This window comes from Sturnus vulgaris, chromosome 26 (genome assembly GCF_052056855.1).
Source record: "Sturnus vulgaris isolate bStuVul1 chromosome 26, bStuVul1.hap1, whole genome shotgun sequence".
NCBI lineage: Eukaryota > Metazoa > Chordata > Aves > Passeriformes > Sturnidae > Sturnus > Sturnus vulgaris.
Window position 1 is genome coordinate 4,776,709 of NC_142268.1, and position 10,697 is coordinate 4,787,405.

Sequence of the window (10,697 nt, forward strand, 5' to 3'; positions counted from 1 at the left end):
AATGACACAGCACCCGGAGAACGGGTGAATGACGCGGGTGCCAGCGGGTGCAGGACCAACGTGACCGAGGAGGGATGAAAATAGCCCTGGCGACATCAAAGGTAATTTGATTTCGGAGACGTGCCACTCGCCAGCCGCTTATCAGCCGCCACCAGCGCTGGAGGGGACGCGGGGCTGCCGCCAGCGCCACGTGCCTGGCAGGGCTGGGAGGAGCCCACGTGGCACCAGAAGCCTCGGGGAAACTGAGGCAGGGGAAACCATCCTCTCGGAAAACAACTGGGGACCCTTCGACTCGGCTGCCTGCCCTGTGCCACCGAAAGGGTGACACGCTGGGTGGCTTTTTGCCCATAGGAAGGTCAGCAGCTACGTCACTGGCAGCCATGTTCCCAGGGAATCACAGGGAGCTCCAGGAGCTGCAGCTTCACTCAGAGATGGGGAATTCACACGTGGGGGGTTGGCACAAGGCTCCGGGATCCCAAAGATCCTTGAGTGACACCAGGCTGGGAGCCCACGGGCTATATGGGGATGGCTGGCACCACTGTGTGTAATAATTATGGAAATCAAATATAATGTATTTATACATATTATAAATTGATATTACTCTATTCTAATAGAGCATTTGGAGGCAGAACCTGCCTGTGGCTGACAGGGATCCCCCTTCCCCCGGGCACCCACTATTCTTTATTCTTCACCAGCTGCTGCTTCCAAAAAGGAACGGGAGAGCAGAGGAAGGAAAAGCTCCAAAAATACCCGAGCTGACAGGAACAAACAATTACCCAGGGAACACGTGGCTTTCCTGGCTGTCATCTCTTGCCAGGGAGAAATCCTGCTGTCACCATCTGCGGGTGTGCTGCCCTCCCACCCATCAAAGGGTCCCCAAAGCTGGCACAGAGGTGGCAAGTCCTGGGGTGCCACCCTGGGGCTAAATTCAACTTGAGCTCCCAGGCAAGGACCTGAGGACAGTGTGACACTCATCTGACATCAACAAATTGGGATCTTCCCAGGCTGGAGTGATCTGGCTCCTCTCAGGGAATGTTGACCCTGTTGGGGAAATTGAGGCAGGAGGCAGCTGGCAGAGATTGGACTGGGAACGGCATGAAAACTGGGCTGGGCTTGTCTGTCTGTCCACCCCTCTGCCTGTCCACACATCCCTCTGTCCATCCATCCTGCTGTCTGTCCACTTACTCCTCTCTCCACCCACCCATCCCTCCATCCATCCACCCATCTCACTCTCATCCATCTTGCTGTCCATCCATCCACCCACCCCTCTGCCCATCCACCCACCCCTCTGTCCATTTTCCTGTCTCCATTCACCCATCCTTCTGTCTATCCATCCATTCACCTGTCTGTCCACCCACACACCCCACCACCCACCATGTGTCCATCTCCTGTGTGTCCACCCCTATCTGTCCCTTCACCTCTCTCCATCCACTCCCCTATCTGTCCATCCACCCCTGCCTCTGCCTGTCCACCCCACTGTCCTGGGGGCACTTACTGATCTTTCCACACACCCATCCCTATGTCCATTCCTCCATACATCTATATGTCCATCCCTCTGTCCTTCATCCAACCCTCTGTCCAATTCTCTGTCCTTCCTTCCATCCATCCATCCATCCATCCATCCATCCATCCATCCATCCATCCATCCATCCATCCCTCTGTCTATCCTTCCATCTGTCCGTCCATCCATCCATCCATCCATCCATCCATCCATCCATCCATCCATCCACCCACCCGTCTGTCCTTCCATCCACCCCTGTCTGTCCTTCCATCCACCCCTCTGTCCTTCTTCTCCCTCTGTCCCTGCACCCCTCTGTCAGTCCATCCACCCACCCCTCAGCCTCCGTGATCACGTCTCCCATCCCCTTCATCCATCTGTCCCTCCGTCTCTCCATCTGTCTCTCCGGATGCCCGTCCGCCCGCCTGTCCATCTGTCCATCTGCCTCCTGCCACTCCAGACACCCCCTCCTGTCCCCCACTCACCCCACACTCCCAGGTCACTCCAGTGCCTGTCATGCAGGGACACCCCCTGGCACAAAGCCCCCAGGAGGGGCAGGGAGAGCCTGGGGGAGGCTCTGGGGTGGCACTCCTGTCCCCGGAACCCCCAAAAATAGCACAAGAAGCGTGACCAGCCAGTGATGATGGGGCACTGGGGGAAGCCTGAACCCACTCAGAGCTGTTTCTCAGCAGCCACCCCCAGCGCCACCTAGGGTGTCACACATGTGACAGTCCTTTATGTGGGAGTAAAGAGGTGCCTACCCTGCCAAAGGAGAGTACCCGAAATCTGGGGCTGGCTGGGGGGGCACATAGGGGCATGCCAGCTGTGGCACTGCCACGAGAGAGGGGGCTGTGACAGCACCTAAAGGACAAGAACATTTCAGGAGGTGGAAGGGGGCACAGCCCCCATCCTGATGAACTCAGGCAGCACTGGGAGAGTCCCCATTTTCCTCCAGATTTTGCCTGGGGTGGGGAATCCCAGACACTCTATGCCCACCTTGTCCTGCTGTCACTCTGCCTCCTCCATCCTATGACCCCAAGACACACAAGTGCTACCCCCTCCCCATCAGGATGTCACAGGGCCTTGAGAAGGGGGTAAAGGGACCCCCTCCTGACTTCTGTTCCTCCGCTTACTGAGCATTCATCCAGACTGATCAGCAAGGCTGAAGCCAAGCCAGCAGGACTCACCTGTGCACTCAGCTAGGCAGGGCTCAGTGTGCTGGCTGCAGGGACCTGTACACTCCTCCCAGTTCATCCCAGTATGGGGTGACCAGCCCCAGATCCCCTAATTGGGCACACACCAGCACCAGACCCCCAGGTTCCCACCCTGACCCCCCCCCAGATGCCCTGACTCCCAACACCACCACCATGCCCGGCTGTATTCAGGAGCACAGGGGGCTGCAGGAGGTGGGGCTGGGGCTTGGGCTGTCACTTGAGGGGGGTATTTAGAGGTTCACAGAGGGAAGTGGGGAGAATGTGGGATTTGGGGTGCATGGGGTCTGTTTGGGGGAGTAAGATACATAGATGGGGATGGATGATGTTTGGGAGTGGAGGAATTTTAGGGGTCGGGGGTTCTTGAGGGTGTAATTAGGCAGTTTGGGATCGATGTGGGGTGTATGGGGTGTTTTTGATGAGGGGGTGTTTGGGAATGCAGAGGGCTGTGTCCGCAGGATGTGCCGGAGGATAGGCGTGAGGGGTGGGGTCCTAGGGGCTTGGGGTGTATGGGGAGAGATGTGATGGTGGGGGTATACGGGCAGGGGTGTTTGGGGGGTGAGTACGTGGAGGTCTGCACTTGAGGGGGGTGTGGGAAGAGACGTGGGGGGGAAGGGTGGGAAGAAGGGGGCCCCGAGGGGGCGGGAAGCTGGAGAGGGACAGACAGGAGCGGCTGGGGTGGGCAGCGAGGGAGGAGCCCCCTCCTCACGGCGGGGGAGGGCTACGGAGGGAGCCCGGGGGGACTTTATAGGGGAGGCTCTTCCCTCCCCGGCAGTGGGAAGTTATGGGGGCAGCTCCCTCCCCACAACAGTGGGAGTTTGTGAGGGAAGCCCAGGGGTTGTTGCAGGGGGAGCCCCCTTCCCACGGCGGGGCGGAAGCCAGGGAGGCTTACGGGGTCCCCATGGGGCGGGGGAAGGCGCGGACGGAGCCCCGTCCCTCCCGGAGGGGGTTTGGGGTCAGGGTCGGGGGGATCCCGGGGGGTTCCGGGGGGATCCCAGTGCGGGCAGGGCGCGCCCACACCCCCGTCCCTGCCCCACCCCCACTCCCGGCTCCCGCGCCGCGCGCGCGCCCCCGCCGGTTCATTCATAAATCCACGCGCCGGGTGCTTGTGAATGGAGCCGTTCCCACGACCCCCCCCACCACCGCCTCACTGCTGCCCACAGTGCCCTCAGCCCCTCAGCCCCTCAGCCCCGCGCTCCCCGCTCCCTGCCCCGAGCACAGCGGCTGCGGGACGCGCCCCCCGCCCGGCCCGTGCCCTGTGCCCTGTGCCCCGCTACCTCCGACGCAGAGCAGCGACATGGCGGCGGAGTGGGTGCCGGGGGGCGCGGGGGGCCCTGGCCGCCGCCCGGCTCTAGCGCGCCGCCATCTTCCCTCAGCACCGCGGACAGCGCCTGACGTCACCCCCGCCCCCGCCCGCGCGGCACCGCCCCCCGAGCCCCCCCGGTGCCGGTGCCGGTGCCGGTGTCGGGGGCGAGGCGGGGCTGGCGGCCCGGCGGGGCTGCGGGGGCACGGAGCGGAGGGGCCGAGCGGGGTCCGACACACTCGCACCGCCCGGCGGAAGGGGCGGAGGGTCCTGCCCAAACAGGGGGGACCGTGCTGTGCGGGGGTGCGGTCTGTCTGGCTCCTACAGCCTTGGGGGGCTGTCGTGCCCTCCTTTCCCTGGGAGGGTGGGGTCTGTCTGGTTTGTACAGCTGGAGTGGGGGGAGCTGTGTCCTGCCTGCACAGCCTTAAAGGGGGGGTGGTTTTGGGGTGCAGAATTTACCTCACACGCCCCCTCTCCCCCAGGCATGGCCCCCTCGGGCTGCGCTGTGCATGTTCAGAATGGGTCTGAGCAGGGGCGGGCACACCGTCGTTGTCAACCCCCATTGTTGTCTCCTCTCGGCTACCAAATGTGACATCGCAAAGAAATGCTCAGATCTGGGCAGTGATCCCACTCAGGGGCTGCAGGAGCTTCCGTGGTCCCAGACAAGGACCAGCATCCAGCTCCAGATGCTGGCCCTCATGGAAGGGTGAGAGTAAAGCAGAGACCTCCACCTCTGTCACTGGGGACATGAGCTCAGACAGGGCTCCATCCTGTCCCCATCTGCCTCCTCTTGCCATGGAGCCAGGGATGGGCTCACACTCCCATCCTGCTGAGCCTGGTGGCTCTGTGGCACGAGCAAAGGTGTCACCACGTTACTCCCATGGGATCACTGCATCTTGCAGGGACCAGCAGAAAGTGGCGTCAGGAACACCAGGGGGAAAAAAGATGCCAAGGGAAGCTGAGGCACAGAACAGCAAGGGAAGATGTGCACCCAAGGGTGTCTGTGGGAGTGAGTGCCCTAGCCTGACCCTGCACACTGATCCCTCATCACTAATGAGTGGTCCCAAAGGATCAGCAGGGCCTGACCCTCCCAAGGCAGTCCCAGGCCTGGGGTGGGTCAGCCCCTTGACAGTGCAGTACTGGAGCCACTGGTGGCAGGAGCCATGGAAGCTGGACATCCATGTGTGCCCTCACACACCTGCACGCCCCCTGTCCCCACACACGTGCCCACAGAGCCCCGTGAGGTGACAGCCCAGGCAGGGTGATCCAGCGCGGGCAGCAGGGAGACCCATGGAGCCAGGCTGTGAGCAGCCCCACTGCCATCTCCCTCCCTTCTCCAGGGATAGCCCCACTGCCATCTCCCTCCATTCTCCAGGGATAGGGCCCTGGGGGACACTGCGGAGTGTGGGGATGCCCCAGGACCTGGTATGGTGGGCAGCAATGGGCAGAGCCCTTCCTGCCAGGGAAACTGAGGCAGAGAGAGCTGGGCTTTGCACCAATGACAAGCCAGAGGGGGCAGGATCACCCTGGGCAGTGTTGAGATGCCAAGGCAGGCCCACCAGGTCCTCAGGCTGCAAGAGAAGGCTCAGCCCCAGCCCCTTCCCCACCACATCCATTCTCCTGTCTCTCTGCTTCCCAACAGCCCTGCCCCAGGAATGGCAGAGTGGACCCATGCCAGGGTGGGTGTCAGCACTGAGGCTGCCTCCCTCTCACCCTCACTCTGGGGGACTCTCACCCCTTCTGCCCCCCCATTGCCTGTCAAAGCACTTCCTGACCCCCATGAATTCCGAGTGATGCCCCTGGCGATGGACCAGAGCTGTGACGCACTCCTAGCTCAGGCACATTGCATTTCCACAGCACCCACCCTCACAACCACCATCCTGTCATGAGGTTCGGGGTCCCCCCAGACACCCCCAGCGCCCTTCCCCACAGCCAGGGATGTGCCAGAGGCTCTTCTCAACCCCACCAAGGCCTCTTAATGTATTTTTGGGTGCTGTTTCATGGCATCTCCTCCCTGCTTCTGCCAGCGCCACAGCCCTGGGGCAGCAGAGCTGTCTCTAGCAGGATTTGTCTGCTCCACTCACCATCAGCTCATTGCCCGCGTGTGCTGGCACACGTGTGACACAGACACACACACTCGTGTCACACACATGCAACCATATCACACACACTCGTGTCACACACACACTCGTGTCACACACCCATGTCACACACACTCTTGCCTGCTTGTGCTCACACATCAGTGCATGCATGCACACTCACATTATCACATACCTCTTTAAAGCCACCTTTTTCAAGCCAAACAGCAATTCTGGAAAATTTTAAACAGGAATATTTTGCTCATTCAGCTCAATCCGTCTGACACCCCCACCCGCCAGCACCCACTGCTGCCCCATGCCACCCTCCTGCCTTGGTACCCAGCTTCGAGCTGCAACCATGGCTCATCTTTGGGTCTATTTTCTGCCCCATACCCTTGTTTGGATAAAGAAGTCTAATTGGAAAGGAAAGTGTTCATGAGAAGCTCCAGAGTTCCTTTCCCAAGAAAAGTCCTGGCTTTTGATCAAAAATAAGGATTAAAAAAATGGTATTTAGAAAAAAAAAAATCAGGAAGTAATCTCTCTGCCTTGAAATAAATTATTTCCAGGAGTTGAATTCCTGCAACCTGCCCCTCATGCTGCTTCCCTTCCCACACAGCCATCTCACCCATCCCAAAATCCTTTGGCACTGTCTCTGTGGCGGTGCCAAAGCCCCCTGGGCCCCAGGCAGCAGGATGGCTCCACCCCAGAAGCTTGTCTGAATATCCCCAAATGTCATCAAATCTCCAGCTCAGCATAAACTCAATTTCTCCGGTGACTCCTCGGCCTTAAAAGCCAAAAAAAAGCGCCCCAAACCACCTAAAAACTTTTCTCAAATCCCTGAAGCAAAACCCTGGGGTTGGAAACTCTGCGGGCAGCAGGCAGGAGGGCAAGGGGCAGAGGAGGAACAGGAGGCATAGGGGGAAGGCAGGGCACCCAGCAGGGACCAGTTTGTCCCAGTAGGCAGCACTGGGAAGGATCTGGTTGTCCCAGAGAATAAGAAAGCCAGAGACAGCTGTTCATCCACACACGGGGGTGGTCAGTCCACAACCCCCAAACTCCAAATCAAATCACAATTCCCAGGAGAACGGATGGTAAATGGACACGGTGACATGGACAACTGAGAGCACTGAGCACTCACTGGGGTCAGAATTCCCTGTGGCAAAGCCCCAAATCCAGGATGGCTCTTCCCTGTATGGGGAGCAGGGAGCAGTCTCAGAGGGAAGGGGACAGATGTGACCCCCACTGGAATCCTTTGGGCAACCCCACAGAGCACGTGGAAACAGTGGGTCCAGAGGGATGTCACCCCTGAGGCACTTCTGACCTCCTTGGGCCAGGTCATGATGGGACCGGGGTGACAGGGCCAGGAATCCCCAGTGACCAGATCCTGCCCCCACACTGGAAGCAGAGATCAGCCCCCACAGCCCTGCTGGTGGCCGGCTCCCCCAGGTCCTCAAGTGACATTCCCACACACCCCCTTTGCATCCCTGAGTTTCTACAGAGCCAGAGGGGAGAAGAAAGGAGAAGGAAGGAGAAGGGGAAGGGGAAGGGGAAGGGGAAGGGGAAGGGGAAGGGGGAGGGGAAGGGGAAGGGGAAGGGGAAGGGGAAGGGGAAGGGGAAGGGGAAGGGGAAGGGGAAGGGGAAGGGGAAGGGGAAGGGGAAGGGGAAGGGGAAGGGGAAGGGGAAGGGGAAGGGGAAGGGGAAGGGGAAGGGGAAGGGGAAGGGGAAGAGGAAGAATCCCCCCCATCTGAGCACATGTGTGTTGAGGGACACAGGACAACTCTGGAACAGGTGACATGGGAGCTACCATGCTGGACATGCTGGGGTCCCTGGAATGGGCTGTAGGTGGTACCTGCAGCAGCTGCTTCCCTGGGCAGACAAAGCCAAAGCAACTCCCAAGACCCAGCACATCCCTTTGCTGTCCCACCCACCAGAGTCCCTCTGTCCCGCTGACGTGGGTACTGTCCCTCTGGCATGTCCAGCCGCTGGCACAGCCTCTGCCCGGCAGTGACCACCCACCAGCCCACCCAGAGCAGCCGACCCGCCTCCCCAGGGGCAGCCCAGCAGCTCCCGGACCGGGATTATTCCTTGCCTCCATCCAGCTGCTTTTCTGCAGGTCTGGGTGCTTTTTGAGGGAAAAAGGATCAGTGATGGCCCTGGGAGCAGGGCATCATGCCAGCCACCCCCCGGAGTAGCCAGTGGGGATGGAGGGAGCAGGCATGGCAGCAGCACCGGCAGCCGGGGGCTCAGTGAGGTGGCAGCTCTGCTACGACGTGAGGGCCAAGACCTGGTGGATGGTGAGTGAGGGGTGCAGGGGCAGCTCCTGGCTGTTCGATTTTGGAGGGGGGAAGCTGATCGTGGACAAAAGAGGGACTTGGGGCCAAGGACAGGAAAGTTGTGCCATGGCCCTGGCTGGGACCAAGGCAGGGAGGGAGGGTCAGGGTGGAACCCACTGACCCACGGGTGCTCAGTGGTTATCCTGCTGTTTCGAGGGCTTGGATTTCTATCGTTTCCCACTGATCCCAGCCTTGCCCTGGGTCCCAACCTGACTGTCCTTGCCCCAGCTCACTCCAGGTGCTTTTGTCACATGTTTTTTGGAGAAATCTTTGCTGCTAGCAAGAAACAGCATCTCCCTGCTTGGCAGTTAAGGTCTCTGCTGGTGTGAGCCTCATCTCACCTCTGCCAGCCCCATCCCTTCCCTTCAGCTCCTGAACTTGAGATGGCACCAGCAAGGGGGCTTGGGTGTTTGTCTGTCCATCCCCCAGCACCTGCTCTGGCCCAAGGCAGGGGCTGTGAATTGCCTTAAACCGGATTTAAGACTACTTTGGACATAACCTCAAACTGGTTTTGGGAAGCAGAGAAACCTCTCTGCAGGTTCACAGCAAAATATTGAGCCAGGGGACGCAGTCCCCAGGCTCCCAAGAATCTATCACCTTTTGCAAGGGATCCCACAGCTCTCCCAGGACAGGATAACTGGGAAGCAGGCGGGCTGAGCAGATTTCTGCTAGGAAGTACTAGCCACTGCTACCACTCAGGCTTGCAAGGGAACCCCAAAAACCCAGTCAGAACCAAAGCCTGGGGACACTGAGGTGTCCCCCTCCTCATGCAGGGATGATGCCTGGCATCATGCCAGCTCTGCTGTGGCTCAGGCACAGAGCACAGGGAGAGGAGATCAAATTCTGCCCTGCACGACCCTGCCGTGGGCAGCTGCAGTTTCCAGGGCAAGAGGCTGGGCCAGAATCAAAGGGCGGGAGGTGGGGGGCACTGGCAGTGCCCCTTCCCTCGGGAGCACCCACGCTGCCCCAGCATCCCACTGCCCTGCCTGGCGCCGAACAGAGCCGGGGCTTCAGAGCAACAAAATCGGGCCTTTGAGGCAGCCCCCGCAGCCCGGCGCTGCCCGGGGCCGCAGCCGCTGGCGCAGGGAAGCTGGGTCATGCCAGGACACGGGGGCGGTGGGTGACGCTGCCGGCCGGAAGAGGGACTGGCAGGAGCCCAGGGCCTCTGTGGGGTGCCAGGGTGACCCCACTGCTGCGTGCCCTGCGGTGCACCCACAAACGCTGGGTCCCACCCGGGCAGCTGGTACCGTGGTACCCACAGAGTCTGGGAGGCTCCAGAAGGGGGGTGGGTGCAAGTGCAAACAGGAGCTTAAAGACCAAATCAGACCTGTCCTTTGAGCTCCCTAAGCTCACATTTCCCAACAGGGGGACAAGCACATCAGCTGCCTGATCCACCTTCTGTGCCTGTACCCTGGGAGATGCTGGCAGCCTGCAGGACTGTGTGTCCTCATCCTGGGTGCAGCAGCAATTGGGAAAACACTGTTTTGCTGAATCAGGCCTGAGTGAAAATGCTCTCACCAGAGACAACAGATGTGGGGTGCTGCAGCCTCTCCCTGGCTTCCATTTTGGCATCTATGGCTGGGAAAGGCTCAGCTGGTCCAGGACTGCTATCCAGGCCAGCACACAATCCCAGAACCAATTTTGCCTCGCAGGTGCTCGCCGCTGCACCCACCCTGTCCTGCTGGGGGCACCTCAGACAGGGGTTTTCTCAGCATTTGGGGTCCCTCATACAGGTGTTTTGTTTTACTCCATGGAAAACACAATCAAATGAAGCTTTCTGAAATGGACCCAGTGTCCACGTTTTGCCTCAGCCCCTCCCAGCATACCCAGCTCCCGGCACACATCCATCCACTGGGGAAGAATGTGTGATGGATTGACCAAGGGAGAAAAAAATTAATCAGGCTGAGGTAGCTATGAATTACGTGGCTAAAAATACCTCTGCGGCATCTCCAGCCGAGACGTCCCTGAGCAAAGCCCCAAGGAGCCTGAATCTCTGCTGACACCCCATCAATCACCCTCTCCTCGCTGGGCAGGGCCAGCATCTGCACACGAGTGTTCCGTGGGCTCGGTTGGCTCCAGTGCAGCCGATTTACTGCTGAGCCTCGGCAGCGATGCAGAGGTTGATCCGTCAATGCTGGCGCAGGAGTCCCTGAGTCAGCAGGTATCGAGCGCAGGGCGAGGCCGTCCATCCATCTCAGAGAGCTCGGGAGAGAGGCAGGGAAGCTGCTCCCAGCATCCTGCATAGAATGGCTCTGTCGGGGACGGCTGTGGTGG

General features: G+C 59.9%; 1 protein-coding gene across 7 annotated transcripts in view; it reads right to left on the reverse strand.

Moving 5' to 3' along the window:
• UNC13A (unc-13 homolog A) overlaps positions 1 to 4,087 on the reverse strand; it is a 37,472-nt gene extending 33,385 nt beyond the window's left edge. For all 7 annotated transcript variants that reach the window (XM_088179022.1, XM_088179027.1, XM_088179026.1 and 4 more), the window contains exon 1: positions 3,987 to 4,087. In XM_088179022.1, coding sequence (XP_088035148.1) covers positions 3,987 to 4,008 — 22 coding nt within the window. In that variant the 5' untranslated portion in view covers positions 4,009 to 4,087. The remainder of the gene's footprint in view (positions 1 to 3,986) is intronic.
• Between the last annotated feature and the right edge of the window lie 6,610 nt (positions 4,088 to 10,697).